Consider the following 15,202-nt stretch of genomic DNA (forward strand, 5'->3'; position numbering starts at 1 on the left):
AGGGTTGGCCCTGTGAGATGTGTTCCCCTTCAATATTCAGGAACAACACAGTCAACCTTTGTCCTGTTTAAATCACCATCAGACTTGAAGGTTGCACAATTCCAGAAAAATTGCCTAATGGCACTGTTAACAATGTCACTAAGCTTGCATCAGGCCTTGACACAGTTCAAGCCACCGGACCCCAGGACTCCGAATGACACAAGTCACAGACAACAGTGGGCTAAGATGAGAGGTGCCCCTGAGGTGAGGTTCACTGACTGTGACACCTGGGAACAGGCCTCTGTGGCACTGGCTACTGGGCCCCAAGATTGCCTGAGTCCCAGGAAGACCTTAGGGAGGGTTCAGGCTTCACAGCCCAAGGCTCAGGCCTGCAACCCATGGGTGGGTGGCGGGCTGCGGCACCGACAGACCAACACCCGGGGACACTTTACTGTCAAAAGTTTTATTTTATTTACCCTGTTAAGCAGGCCGTGCATTGTGAGAGGCCCCGACCCTGGAGCTGAGCTCAGGGATCCAGAGTCCGACGCCCTCACACCTGGCACCCCTGGCTGCTGTACTCCTGCAGGAAGTCATTGAGCTGGGCACAGGCTGCCCGCTGACGGGTGCTCCTGCACAGGCGCTCAGATGGCATCTCCTCGATCCAAGTATTTGAGTCCAGCAAGTACTGGGGGCTGCAGGTGACATGGCAGGGTCAGGACAAGTACTCAAGGCCTTGGCTTTGGACAGGCAGAGCTGGGTGCCTAGGATTTGTCCCCAAAGGACGGCCATAGTTAAGGGAGGGGAAGGGATGGATTGGGTAACTCACTCTCCCTTGAGGTCACTGGTGACTCCGTCCATCCCCATGATCAAATACTCTTTGCTAGGCTCCAAACGAAGGCGGCAAGAAGCCCGGACCAGAAAGTTGCGGGTCTGACCTATGGAGGCCTTGGCATCCTTTGCTGAGGGAACAAAGAGACAGAGCCATCAGAGGAGAAGAAACTCAGGGCTGGGAGAAACCCAGGGTGGGACTCTGTAGATCCTGTGGTTTAACCCACTCTGCTCCCAACAGCATTTGTTTGAGCAAGCCCAGGTTCCCAAAGACCAGGGACTGGGGAAACGGGAGGATGGGGGTTCATATACAGACTTTGAGTTTTCCCAATTCCAAGAGGCCCCACACCCAGACCTCAGCCTCTACCACTCCCCAGTCTGCCCGCCCACTTCTGCTTCCTACTGAAATGCAGGACTTGGGTGATCTTGGCCTCAAAGAGGCGGAAGGCAGCTCTGCTGTCTTCTCGGAGAACCTTAACCTGGAAGCCTGGGAGGGACAGGGAAGGGGAAGGCAGTCAGGGCAAAGCAGGGAGGCACAGGTGGGCCTGGGGAGAACGGAGGCCAAGGGGGACTGACCATACTCCACTCGGGGATAATAGCAGGCGAACTTCATCCGGTAACCATCCTTGTCCTCCACCCCTCGCTCCAGTGACCTTCGCTGTCGAGGACACTTCCCTGCAGTCAAATGTCAGATGAGAGCAGCTCGCCCACCCTGCCCTTTCCCTCAGCCCCACCCGGGTCTCATCTCACCTTCGGCGCACTGGCAGACATCTGCAGAGCACAAGGTGGAGAGGAGCTTGCTCTTGGTGGGTGCAGCATAGAACACAGAGCACTTGTGATCTAGACAAAGGCAGCAAGAGATGAGGAACTCGTGGAGCCTGGGCCTCCCCTGCCCACCCCACCATTTCCCTGATGAGAGGACCAACCCCCACCATCTTGCTTCCCAAGTGCTCACCAGGGCTGTAGTAGTCATACAGGACAGCACTGGCTGGCTGCACCAGCCCCACGGCCACCTCCTGCAAGGCTCCAAAGCCCACACACTCCCGGGTGGTCGGGACCTGGTGCCAGGATGGAAGGTTGCTCAGGGCCACAGGGCTGGCTGCCGTCACCTGCCTTGCCTCAGCTTGCTTACCATGACCTTATCTCTAGCACCCTTCATGTTCTGTCATCTTCCTGCCACTGGGCTCTAAAACCTGGTCCCCAAGGTCTCTGGTGACTTCACTGTCAATCCGGTGACCTTGTCCCAGTCCTTCACTACTGGAGGACCTCTGTGGAGCCTCACTACGGGCACACATTCCTGTGGGATCCTCCTTTGAATCAACCCTGCCTCCCTGGCTCCCCCTCGTTCCCCAGCAGCACAGGCCTGTGCAGGCCCTTGTTCCCCCGCCAGTGTCCACGGTGGTCTCTAGTTCCCCATGGCTCCCCATAAACCCTGCCAAGCTAAGCTCACAGCCCCAGCCTTGAATGGGAGGACCTGTGAGTTCTCTAAGGCTCTCGGCCTCCCAGCCACCTCCTCATGCCTCACCCTCCTCACCTTCTACAACCTCTGACCCCTATCACATAGACCCAAGAACCCAGTGCCATGGTGTCCCCTCCTGTAGAACTTCTCTCCACTCACCGAGTCAAAGTACAGTAGGACGTGTGGCCCGTCGGTCTCAAAGTGACTCACGTAACGGTCAGAGAGGGAGGTCAGCTGCAGGGACAGAGAGGGAGTCACGGGTCAGGGACCCTGGTCATTGTCTGACTGGGTTCGACACTTGTAGTCACTACAAAGTGGGAGTAGGGCTCCTAAGGAGGAGGCCGTGGGTGGCTGTACCTTCTCCAGGTCGGCCCTTAGGGCTTGGAATCCACTCAGGAGGATGATGTCAGCAATGGCCATCCCAGACAGCCCCAGGTTACCATTCCGCCTATAGGGAGGGAAGAGGGGCTGGCTGTACAGACTCTCTGACTGCCATGCCTCCAAACCCCACCCTGCTTCTTCCCAACACCCTTCTGCCCCAGAGCTCCTGGCACCTACCACATGCACTTGGCACCCACCAGATGCACACGGTGTACTGCACTCTGGACTCCTGCTCATCCGCAGCCTTGGGGGCCTCCCTCCTGCGGCGGCTCCGACGACCCTCAAACAGCTGCAGGGGTGTCACAGGCTGCGAGTGGACGCTGGGGTCATCTGCGGCTGGCATGTCATAGTCGTATTCATAGTCTTCGTTGGCCTCCCCTGTGCAGAGCAGTGGTGAGGAGGTGGCCAGCCCATGTCAGCCCTGCAGGGGTCGGTCAAGGGTCCCTGACCCTGGCCTTACTTGTATATTCCACATAGCCTGTGACTGTCACTTCTATCTGAAGGTCTTGGCATGTTGTGTTCTTCATGTCCAGGACGTTGTAGGTACGAAGGATCTGATTCAGTCGGAGACCGGGCAAGAACACACGACGTATATGTCACAGGCTTGAGGGGGTCTCCTGGGATTTACTTCTCCCTTCCCCCATCCCCAGCCCCAGTGAACAGCCCAGCACATCTGCAGCGCTGGGTAAGATGCCCCAGCGAGGAGGCGGGTGGCCCGAGAGCCCAGCCTGCCAGAAGCCGCAGTGCTCCTGGCCTCTCTCACAGCCTGGGCTCACACTGATCCTCTGGACTCCACTTCATGCTGAACGGAATGCATTTCCCCAGGCTATCGGTCTCACAGCCATGGGGGCAGTGATCGGAAGGTTAGCGTGACAGAAGGCAAGAGTCACCTGGGCCAGAGGAGGGAGGCTACCAAGGCATCTCTAGAGAGACAGCCTCATAGGTAGAGCTGGCTCCCTGGTCAAATGAGGCATATAGGAAGAAATGGGGCATGGGGACCCATGTCTGAGGTACTCGGGACGAGAGACAGCCTGGGCTGAGAACTGGGCTGTGAAGCTGAAGGTGACGGCAGATATCCAGAAATGGAGGAAAACCAGCCCAGAGCAAAGATGGTGGCTCAGGAAAGGCACAGGGGACAGCAAGGCAGAGAGGGCCTCCTCCTCCCTAACACAAAGCTCCACCCACAAAGTCCCAGTCAAGGCCCAGATCCCCACCCCACCTCACCCACCCCTGCACTCCACACACCCCCACTCCACCCCGTCACACCCTACCATACAAGCTCCAGGTACTCCATGTCCAGAACCCCATCCCCACACTAGCACCCTTTACCCCTTACATGCACTGCCCACTGCATCCTGCTGCCCTCCACCCCAACTCTAGCCTGCTGCCCCATCCTCTGTTCCCACCCCACACCATCACCCTCTCCCACCCAGCCCTGTACCCCACTTCCCCCTGTACCCCACTCCCCTCACCTTTAAGGTGCCTTTGCTGTTTCCTCCCACTTTCACATTGATGGTGCTGCCCAGGGAGAACTTTCAGGAGGGAGAGGAAAGCAGGTCAGAGGGCACGGAATGGGGGCCCGGGGGGAGGGGGGGAGCAGGCCAGGTGCCACCGCCACTGTCTGTCCCAGAACCTTGTACTTGGCTACAGTATCAATTTTGATGCCTAGACAAGTGGTTCTCAATCTGTGGGTCGCGACCCCCTTTGGGAATCATCTATTAGATATCCTGTATATCAGATGTTTCTATTACAATTCATAACAGTAGCAGAACTGCAGTTATCAAGTAGCAGTGACATACTTTCACGGTAGGGCATCACCACAACATGAGGGTGGAAGCATTAGGGAAGGTGAGAACCAGTGCCCTGTGTGGACTCTAGAGACACACTGTTGTATGGGTGAGGGAACACAACCCTGGAGGTTTGACCACACGACCAGAAGAAAGGCAGTCTTCCCACGGCACCCTCAATGCTGGACTGGGCGTTGGGAAGAGGCTTCTGACCTGGCCCCGATACACCCAGCTACCCCACGAGGGAGGGAAGGAGGAGGTCACCTTCAGCTCCTCCTCCAGGCCCTTGACTTGGTGGTTGTTCAGCTGTAGCAGGTGGGACTTGTACCCATTGCGGCCCATAGAGCTGAGAGTCACATTGAGTGCCTTCTCCTCGGTGGTGTGCGAAGCGATCCAGTATGCAGACAGGGCATCCAGGGTGACCACAGTGTCCTAAGGAGGTCAGGGCGGGAGTCGGGCACTTGATCTAGGAAGCACCTACCCGGAGCTGCCCCGTGGCTGCCCCTACCTGAGTACTGCGGAATCCCCCTTGGAAGCTTCCCTGGTGTGTGAGCCAGGTTGCCACCTTGTCAGCCATTTCTCCCTTCCCCTCCCGCAGCAGCAGATGTAGCAGGCCGTAGGCTGTGGTTTCGATCCACAGGGCTGGGGCCTGGGGAACAGGTTCTGAGGGATTACGAGGGGCTGGGGTGGACGACACAACGTTGTCCTGAGAGCCAATGGCTGAGCCCCAGTAGAGGTTTTCTGGAAGGGAGGGAAATGCAACACGGATTGAACTAGGAGACCACAGCTGAGCCGCCGGGCTCTCTAGCGCCCCCTGTCAGCACTCCGCTTCCACACCACAGGAGGGACCCTTTCTCTTCATGCCTTTTCAGTCTCTGCTCAGGAATCCCAAGGGCCCTAAATCCCTGGTGCTCTGCCAGGGCGCCCTCGCCCTCACCCCCTGTTTCCTCAGCCATGGCCATGAGGCTGTTGTGGGCAACATTCTGCAGGTCCTCCGAGGCCTTGGTCAGCGTCAGGGCATAGGCTGTGATGGCGGCTGCGTGTGCACCCAGGAGCCCAGCACTTGCCTTCTGCCCCAAGAACGAGTTTGCCTTCGTGATGGAGGCTTCCTAGAACAGAGCAGAGGCCTGAGCCTGTGTGCCTGGGCTCCCAGAGCGAGGACGGCTGGGCAGGAAGGGCAGACAGACCGTGGATTCCTTACCACTCTCTTCTTCAGCTGCTGTGAGTTCTCGTCCTGGAAGACGGCCAGCCCGTGGTGAAGGGCGATGACCACAAAGGCGGTCAGTGCCACTGTCTCGTCGGTCCCCACCAAGCCCCCCTAGTGAGGAGAGAGAGAGAGAGAGAGAGAGAGAGAGAGAGAAAGAGAGAGAGAGAGAGAGAGAGAGAGAGACTGTCAGGCCAGAGTTGTGAGTCCATCTCACTGCTGACATCCTCGCGGTGCCTCTGGCGTGTTCTACCTGCATGCCTCTGTGGATGACCGGACACGGGTCGTGGAATGAGCCATCGCCCAGCTGTTGGCCCAGCAGCCACCCGGCGGTCTCCTGCAGCTTCTCGGGGGAGTCACCAATCTGTTCTTGGGCCAGACTTAGAATCTTCAGCACAAAAGCCGTGAGCCTGGAGCAGAGGCGGGGTGGGAGACAATGCTAGTCTCTCAGGAGACCTGGCTTGTGGCCTTTTACTCTCCAGCTGCCCTGAACAGGGTCCCCAGACTCACCAGGTGCTGCTGTCCCGGTGTAACCACGCCCCAAAGGAGCCATCTTTCTTCCTAAACTGCTGGATCCGCATGTGGCCTGGGAAAGAGGACAGTCAAGGTTCTGACTCTCCTGCTGTTTGTTCCCAGGCTGCACTCCCAGCGCCCCACCACCACCCCTACCCCAGCTTCACTCTCTAGGCTCCTGCCTGCCCTTCTTGCCCTCCCTGGCTCTGATGCTGGCTTTCCCTTAACCTTTCTGGATCAGATCCACAGCATGGTCCTTTGTCTCAGGGGGCAGTTTGCTCCACTGCTCCGTCCTGTCCAGGTAGTGGGAAGCAGTCAGGGTAGGGGCCAAATAGATCATGGTTTGTTCTGCGCAGCCTCTGGGGAGCCTCAGGAGGGAGGCCACTCCCCCTGGGGACAAGGCGCCTTCGGAGCCCAAAGTCTCCAAGGGTTCGGAGGCTAAAGGACAGAGAAGTCGAAGATGAGACTCAGTCTAAAGACTCAGATGACGAGAAGAGGGCTCCACGGGCTTCAGGTGAACACAGGCGCTCAGGTGTGGACCAGACACCCACCTGTAACCCTGACGAAGCTGCTGAAATCTCCATCAGGAATGACGTTGGGGTCTGAGCTGCCAGGGATTTCCAAACTCCGACCAAGGTTATCTGGGGTGAGGAGAGGAGCTTGTGGTCCAGCCCTTGTGCCCCATAACTCCCTTAGTATATAGGTGGTGGGGCAGGGGGCACTCACTTAGGGGGTCGAGGTTGTAGACTATCTCTTCTCTGTGGATGGCCCCTTCCTTCTGTCTCAATTGAAAAATGGAGTAGGGGATTAGCCATGGCTACACCCTCCCATCCTGGGTAGACACCCCTGGAACTTGGTGTATGAACTTCATAGCTGTAAACAGGGACACAGCTCACTTCTCTACCTCGTACAAGGTCCTGGACTTAACCCCCATGACCACCAAAATAAAATAAAACAGAGTAAACAGTTTCAGAGACAGCTGCGTGTGACAGCGAGTGCCTGTAGCACCAGTAATTCAGAAGGCAAAGGCAGGGGGATTACTGGGTGTTCAAGGTCAGCCTGGACTGCAGAATGAGTTTGAGGCAAGCCTGGGCTACATAGGCAAGCTCTGTCTCAATATAAATAAGCAATTTCTGGGACATGAGCTTATCAATGCACTAGGTTTGAGCACTGATCCAAGGCCTGGCCAACGGAATGCTAAATGGCTGGGAGCCAGGGAGGAGGGAGGTGTTGAGGGGGAAGGGGTGTTGAGAGGGAGGGGAATGCTAGATTACCCAACAGTCACTCACCTCAATTTGGAGAATCTTAGACACAGCATCCCCTATAGTAAAAGACCCCCGAGCCACCACTTTCAGGGGCATGCTGGCAGCAGCTGTGGGTACCACAGAGAAGGCCACAGGCCGGGCAGAACCTGCAGGCACTGATACTTGCTGAGCCAGCAATCCACCACCAGCCAGGCACAGCCCCTCCACTGGGGACACATGGACACTCACCTGGGGACAGGAAAACAGGGATGGCCACTGAGCCCTAATGGGATCAGGACCACTGCCTGACCTGCTCCTGGCTGCAACCCCTCCCTACCCCCTCCACCCTGGATACTCCCCTGTGGGGTCTTACAGTCACGTCCTCACTCAGATAGTTGTAGAGAACGGGCCGTAATTCAAGCTGCTCGAAGCGGCGGACAGAGATGGGCAGGCGCAGGTGCAGGTGGAATTCTCGGAACACTCGCACGCGAGTTGGCTTGGCTACACACAGGCCTGTGGACAGGGAGATGGGGCACAGGACAGAGATGGAGCCACGGGGCCATGGAGAGGAAGGGCCAGTGAAGATTTTCCCAGATCCAAGGGCTTCGTGCCCCCCCTCTACCCCCGTCCCCCCGCACAGGGAGCAGAAGGCTGAGCAGGGTCACCGGGAATGAGAAGATGTCTGGACAGTGCCACCTCACCTTTGCTTTTGGACAGGCTCACACCATGAATCTCCCATGTGGTCAGAGAGTCAGGGAGCCACACAGTCAACCTGTGGAGGGGAAATGCAGAGTCACCCTGTCACCCCCAGAACTGTCCTCAGACCCAGTCCAGAGGCAAGATCGGGCACGCCAGGCCCTCACAGTTTGGAGCGGTCCACAGGTTCCACTCTCCAGAGCCAGTTCTCTGGGAAGAAGCTGCGCACGAGAATGTCATCTTCATCTATCAGATCCTCCTCCTGCAGCATGTCCTGGGCTGGGGACAGTGGGGACGGACAGACGGACAGACGGTGAGGAGGGAAAGTTTTGCCCTTTCAGGCATCAGCACCCATCCCTCAGCTTCAGCGGCTGCTCACCTCGGGCGAGGCCCGCCTGGCTCCTGGTCTGGTTCCTGCGGAGGTCCTCAGCAAACTTGCAACAGGACAAGAAGGGCTCCCGGCAGGCCGGCTGAGGCACGCGGGCTGCTCTCTGCTCGCAGGTGCGTGCCATGGGCAGCTTGGTCATCCCATCCTGGCAGCAGCGCTTGGTGTCTGGAGAGGAATACTGGCCCACTGCCGGCCAGCGTAGGCTAGGCAAGCGGCAGGGACTGAAACCTCGGCCCCACCAACCCCTAGAGCCATGCTTGGAAAGCAGTCAGCAACAGCCATGCAACAGCCAGCCTCCTCCTCCAGCCCTAGGCTTCCTCACCCTCAACACCACAACTGGCTGAGAGGGCTGCAGAGGACAGAGAAGCAGATCCCACCCTTGCCCCGGACATGGTTCCCAGTGTTCCATGGGCACCCACAACATACACTTCTCACTAATAGCCTTCTGGAAGTTAACATTTCTCTTTTGCCGACTTTTCTTCTCCTTGGGACAGCTCAGGTCTGGTAGAGGGCAAGAAAGTAGTCAAGCTACAGGGAGTACATCTTGCCTCCTTCCCCATCACTCAGCCCAGCCTTTTGCCCTGGAGTCTGCCACACACACACACACACACACACACACACACACACACACACTCAGATACTCACACACACACACTCAGAGACACACAGACATACATACACACACTCAGAGACATACAGACATACAATACGTCCACTCAGATACTCACAGACACATATACAGACACACAGGCATGCACACACAGACATACAGAGACACACACAGAGATACACACAGAGACACACAGACATACACACACACACACACACACACACACACACACACACACACACGGCCTTTCCTCCTTTGTCTGTCCCCACTCACTCCGTCCTTACCCTCTTTGGTCTGAGTTAGTCGATCACCATCAGAAAAGGCCAGACCAGCAGTCTGGAACACCTGAAGGGCATCGTCCCCACCTCCGGGACCACAGCCAAGGTTATAACTGTTCATTACTTCAAAGACCTAACAGGATAAGGCAAGAGATGCTGGGAGATGTGAGCGACTCAAGAGCAGGATCTGCTGCTCGCTTGGCTGAGAGGATTAGGGTAGGGCCCAAAGATGAGAGATGGGAGTGGAGAGACCAAGGAGTCTAGGACCCAGGGGAAGACTGGGAAAAGCCTATAGGGCCTGAGACTGGAGAACTAAGCCCCAGAGCTTAAGCTCAGAGGAGAGGGAGGGGGAGGGAGAGGGGGAGGAGGGGAAGACAGAGAGGAGGGAGAGAGGTGGGAGGAGAGGGATGCATGATGAAGGTTTGACAAACCTTGCTCATGTCGAGGGGTTTGTGAGACCGGCCACCCACAGCATACAGAGCTGTGTCCACAGCTCCCAGTGCCACCAGGGCTTCGGAGTCAGTTTGAAGTTGGAGCTTCATGCTGTCCCCATTGCGATACTCCTTGGCACCGTCCACCTTCAATTCCAGCTGGCAGAGATGGGGAGAAACGGCCAATCAGCACATGGGGAGTGGGCTGGGGACATGGGTCGGTAGTTGAAGTATGCGCCATCCAAGCAGGAGGATTGAACCCCCAGAAGCCGGGTGGGCATGAGGGTATGCCTGTACTTCCAGCCTGGAAAGGCGGAGACAGGGGGATCCTGACAGCAAGGTGGTCAGCAAGACGAGGCTTATCAGTGAGCATTAGGCTTGATTGACAGAAACTGCCCAATGACTAACGCCGAAGAGAGAGCCAGATGATCCCCAGCTCACTACAAGGATCTGCATGCATGCATGTGAACGCATGCGGTATGCAGAATATGCATGCAAACATGTCCACCTCACACGCAGGAAAATGAAAAACAGTCAACTCTCACCTCCAGCCCCATGCACACTCAGTGGCTAAACCAATCATCCTGTCCTTTTCTCAAACCCCGGATGCATATGCACACTGGGACATGCATGCACACACACACACACACACACACACACACACACACACACACACACACAGCCTGCACCACCTCTCCAGACCCAGTCACCTTGCCCTCACAGTCCCCAGGCTGGACGTTGATGAGCAGGGAGTTGGCCACTGGGAGTCCTTGGTGATAGAAGTAGGCCACAAAGTAGAAAGAGGGAGCCAGGTGATGGTCCACCAAGATGGAGATGGAGGTCAGGGCCCTCCTGGGCTCCCGACTCATGGCCATGATCTGGCCTCTGGAGATGATCTGAGCAGGGGGCAGAGGCAGTGAGTGGCTTCCTGCTTGGTATACACCCTGCCCCCAATCCTACACCCAGAGCTCCTATACCCCAAGTCCCACATACCATGTAGTAGTAATGAGAGAAGGTAGGCACAGGGATGCCCACGGTTCGAAGGCTCAGGACGAAGGTGTCCCCCACACGAGGGGACCGAAGGTCTAGTGGCTCAATGGACAGAAAGCCAGGGCCTCTTGAAGGTGGGGCTTGCACGGTGAGCTTGGCTACAGCTGGGTAGAGGGAGCCTGCAGATACCTGGAGAGAAAGGCATGAAGACCAATGACCAAGGACCCAGATATGCCATCCCTTCTCCCAAGCTCGGCCAGAGGCACCCAGGAAACAACTCACATGCCCTCCCTGTCCCCAAGCCCATCTACACAGAGAAGCACTACCAAGAGTCGAAGTTCGGTGATGGTTGGCGGGACATGGATGGAAAAGCTGACTTGGCCAATCCCGTTGGTGTTCTGTTGAAAGTCAAGGACTTTTGAGTCGGACCCAGACAACAATGTGGCAGAGACTTTGACAGGAACGTCAGAGGCTTCGGAGCCTGACATTTCTCGAACCAGGGCCTAGAGGAGTCAGTCAAAAAGAGTCAGTCATCAAGACTGTGTGGCCCACACGTTCTCCCCTCCGACCATGCCCTTCCAAGAAGAACCTGCAGCAGGAAGGGGGCCCCGGGCACAAGATGCTGCTTGGTGTGGCTGAGATCCAAGGAGAAGGCAGATGACACGAAGGGCCAGGATGTGAGCTCCGCCTCCTCCATCTCTCCTCCTGAAAGACAGAGGAGGCAGGGAGGTGGAGGGCGTGGCCCAGGGAAAAGGAGACAAGAGCCATTCATCTCCATCATGTCTATCTGATAGTGAACCCGAGAAGAGTGACTGGGAACAGTTAAGTAAAGGGAGACCCTTTCCTGGGTCTGTGTTAGTCGTGAGCCTGAGAGGAGGTGGCAGAGGTCAGTGCACGGGCAGTGAGGACGGGAGGAGCAGGCTGATGGTGTCATTTGTATCTTTAAGCTGCCCCCTCACGTCCTCAAGAGCAAGGGTTGAGGTGCCAGCAGAGGGAAGCCACCCACCTGGAGACTCAATGACAGCTACGGCAGCGTAGAGCCGCAGCCCCTCCAGGTCTCCGATCTCAGTATTCACTTTACCCAGGGCAGCCTGGAACTGGTCCCTTGAGATGGAGATGTGAGTCTGGCCTTCCACCAACTAAGATGAAGGAAAAAGGCCGTGAGTGCGGCCAGCGTCTCACCTGTCTCCCCCTCTGTCACCCCCTCGCCACACCTCTCATCACTACCCTACCTTGGTCTGGGTCTCTAGGCCCCGAAGGAAAGACTTCTTCCCCTGCTCATCCATGAGTGCGAAGCGGGTATATGCCACGCCCTGCACGGGCTTCCCGTAGACGTATCTGTTGCCACAGGGGTTGGAGGGGAAGAGAGGGAGAGCTGAGGACTGGGGCGATAACTCAGTTGCTAAAGTGTTGCCATGCAAGCACAAAGACACGAGTTCGATGCCCCAGGATCCCTGTGGAAATGCCCGGAGGTGTGGCAGCATCTGCTTGTAATCCCAGCAGTGGGAACACAGAGACAGGAGGGTTCTGAGGGCTACCTGGCCAGCCAACTTAACCACAGCAGTGAGTTCCATAGCAGTGAGAGACTGTGTCCCAAAGGAGGACGGACACCTAAGGTCATCCTCTGGCCTCCACATACACACTCGAGGCCCTGCACACATAGACGCATGCACTCAGGAGGCAGAGGCAGATGGATCTCTGTGAGTTCAAGACCAGACAGGACTACATGATGAGTATACAGTGGGCATGAGACTGTCTCAAGAAAACAAAACCCTCAAATAAAAGAGGAAGAAAGAGAAGGAAAGCTAGAGGTCGGAGGAAGCTGGGCTTTGCAAAGGACTGGGGGGGGGGGTTTACCTGGCCTGGACGTCTAATTGTATTTCTTCACGGTAGCTAGGCACTGTCAGGATATATGGCTTCCAAGGAGTAAGCTTCACCTCAAAGTTGGGAAGGACTGAATAAGAGTGAAGAGATGGATGGGCCAGGTACTAGAGACCAGGTCGTCCACCTGCAGGCCTACCCACCTCACCCTCTCCCTACCCCATGCTTTCAGCACTAACCATATTTCTTCACTTCAAAGTGGGTGCTTCTGTTGGACTCGAGGCCATCTGAGAACCTAGCTGAGATCTTCCAGGTCCCTGGCCTGAGAATGGACAAGGTAGAGAGTTGAGCTACCCACCCATAGACAGCTATGGCCTGAGTCCTCCAGAAGAAAGCTGTGCTTTGAACAGAGGTTTGGGGGGTGGGTCAGAACATCTGGAATGTGTCTCTGTCTGTCAGAGGTGGTGGACAGTGCCAAGGGAAGCAGGTCTTGGGGTGCTGCAGATAAAGGGATACCCTGAGGTGGGGGAGCTCACTCTGAGATGTCTGGAATTACGAAGTCATCTGTGAAGATGGATGTGGGGGCAAATACCTCCTTCTTGCGTACACGGAGGCCATGGGAGTTCTGCAAGGGGAGTCGGTGTGGTCAGGGAGGAGGTCACATTCGTGCACAGGGCTGGGAGGGTCAGAGGTCAGACACTCACCTCCACTGTGACCGTGAGGGTGTCAGTAGATGGACGCATCTTTTGATCCAGTGCAAAGACCCGATAACGAACTACAAGGAGGATGGGGAGGGGGGTCAGAGGTGAATGGGCAAAGGGACTGGGACAGCTGCAGGGAGACAATGGGGACTAAACTGCTAAGCAAGCCTTCAGGGTGGCCCTGTCTGTGAAGTCACCTTACATAGAGGCGACCAAACACGCTCTGAGCAGCCTGAGAGCTACAGAGCAAAGGCCCCTCCCGAGGCTGATGGCTCACCCCGCTGCCCAGGGTTATAGATAGGCTGATCGGTCTGCACAAAGATGTGGCCTCGTCGGGAAGAGAAAAGCAGGTTGACCCCCTGAGTCTCGGTGGCTTTGGATGCTGTGTTCTTTAGCCACGGAGAGTGAGCCACCAGCTGGATGTGGGGGGCTCTGCGCAGGCCAAAGAGGCCACAACTCCTCACATCTTTCAGTGGGACCTGTCAAGAGAGAAGGAAAGGATCAGCCAGCAAAGGGAACCTGATACAGAGCCCCAGGTAGGGACAGCAAGGCCATAGTGCTGGAAAAGAGAGGCAGGAGGTCACTGAGGGAGATAGGGCTTGAAAACACAACAGAAGGGCCAGGCACAATGGCGCATGGCTGTAATCCCAACTCTTGGGAGGCCACAATAGGGTCACTGAGCGAACCCTGTCTCAAAAGCAAAACTAAACAATAAAATAAAAGACAACAGGCAAACCAGGTGTACTTGTAAATCTTAGCACTTCAGAGGCTGAGGCAAGAGGACAGCCATGAGTTCGAAGCCAGCCTATGTCTCATAGCAAGCTCCTGTCTATAACTAAGGAAACAGCCAATGGGGTGTAGCAGAGAGGCCTGAGGAAACAGCAGGGGTGTGGGCACTGGTTACCTCAAGTCTGAGAAGCACAAAGTCATTTCCCGAGCTGAGCTTAAAGTCCTTCTTTGGGGAGCAGGGACCGCTTGTTGGGTTTCTGAGGTACACTGAGCCTTTCACCTCCTGTCCTGCAGGGGCATCCAGGAGCTGCACCCCTACTGACAGGGGGGTCCCCAAATTAACCACAGAAGGGGAGAACAGGAGCAACCTATGAGAGCAGTGAGGTGCATCTTCAGACCCAGTCTAACCCTAACCCTGCCACCCTCCTCTCCCTCACTCCTGACCCCCCAAATGCCACTTTCTTCCCCAGGACCTGGGCTTCTGCAGAGAGGAGGCAAAGAAGCTGAATGCCCAGGCCAGGCCCCAGAGGAGCCGCATGGTTGGAGGATCCAGGAGAGGTCAACCCGTCTGGTCTGACTGTCTGCTCCCTTCTGGTCAACCTAGGGTTGGGGCAGAGTTTGACTCTGGACCTTGCCCCTCCCCTCGCCCCATGAGCCGGGAAACCACGTGATGGCCAAGAAACGCAACTGGCCCTAGGCCCAGAGCTGGGGAGGCAACCCAAACATCAGGGTCTCTGAAGAAATCTTGGCCCCAAAATACATCTTGTGCTTCCTTGTTTATTCCCAGTACCAGGTACCTCCCTCCCTCAAGTGTATGTGTGTGTGTGTGTGTGTGTGTGTGTGTGTGTGTGTGTGTGTGTGTGTACACGTGTGCATGTGCTTGCCCATGTGCAAGTGTATACAGCTCCAACATGGCACACGGATAGGACAGGACAGGGCAGGACAGGACAGGACAGGCAGGTAAAGTTCCTAACAAAACTAGAATGGACTACAGACCCTTGCCTCATAGTCAAGACAGTCTGCTTGGTATAGGCTCTAACAGGAAGCCTGTAGTTGAGAAGTGGGGTACACTTTCACCCCACAGGGAAATTGACCTTAGTAAGCCTTGTTTTCTCTGTAAACTATGATGAAACTCAGGCCTAAGTTGGGCTTCACCCTCTCCA

General features: G+C 56.4%; 1 protein-coding gene across 1 annotated transcript; it reads right to left on the reverse strand.

The window, feature by feature from the left end:
- Positions 1-459: 459 nt before the first annotated feature.
- C4a (complement C4A (Rodgers blood group)) lies at positions 460-14,757 on the reverse strand. The gene is made up of 41 exons (XM_032888286.1): positions 14,513-14,757; positions 14,215-14,407; positions 13,588-13,789; positions 13,314-13,384; positions 13,146-13,234; positions 12,849-12,931; positions 12,646-12,742; positions 12,021-12,126; positions 11,795-11,927; positions 11,378-11,493; positions 11,115-11,291; positions 10,792-10,977; positions 10,509-10,694; positions 9,799-9,957; positions 9,374-9,500; positions 8,906-8,980; positions 8,471-8,665; positions 8,259-8,370; positions 8,097-8,167; positions 7,769-7,908; positions 7,441-7,644; positions 6,878-6,929; positions 6,703-6,792; positions 6,380-6,589; positions 6,149-6,224; positions 5,892-6,048; positions 5,636-5,752; positions 5,372-5,543; positions 4,943-5,175; positions 4,699-4,866; positions 4,120-4,179; positions 3,108-3,201; positions 2,845-3,025; positions 2,624-2,714; positions 2,426-2,500; positions 1,763-1,865; positions 1,558-1,647; positions 1,384-1,482; positions 1,211-1,294; positions 806-938; positions 460-671 (listed from the first exon to the last, which is right to left on the reverse strand). The coding sequence occupies exons 1-41, from the start codon at positions 14,575-14,577 to the stop codon at positions 530-532; spliced, it is 5,214 nt and encodes a 1,737-aa protein (XP_032744177.1). The 5' UTR covers positions 14,578-14,757; the 3' UTR covers positions 460-529.
- Positions 14,758-15,202: the final 445 nt, after the last annotated feature.

The sequence above is a fragment of the Rattus rattus genome, chromosome 18, assembly GCF_011064425.1.
Source record: "Rattus rattus isolate New Zealand chromosome 18, Rrattus_CSIRO_v1, whole genome shotgun sequence".
Classification (NCBI taxonomy): domain Eukaryota; kingdom Metazoa; phylum Chordata; class Mammalia; order Rodentia; family Muridae; genus Rattus; species Rattus rattus.

Bases quoted from the DNA above. Each gene is read 5' to 3' on its own strand.
- C4a (XM_032888286.1), bottom strand. From the start codon at position 14,577: ATGCGGCTCCTCTGGGGCCTGGCCTGGGCATTCAGCTTCTTTGCCTCC. The intron at 13,385-13,587 runs GTGAGCCATCAG...TCCTCCTTGTAG, and splicing joins CTATAACCCTGGGCAGCGGG to TTCGTTATCGGGTCTTTGCA. The intron at 12,743-12,848 runs GTTAGTGCTGAA...ACTCTTATTCAG, and splicing joins CTTTGAAGTGAAGAAATATG to TCCTTCCCAACTTTGAGGTG.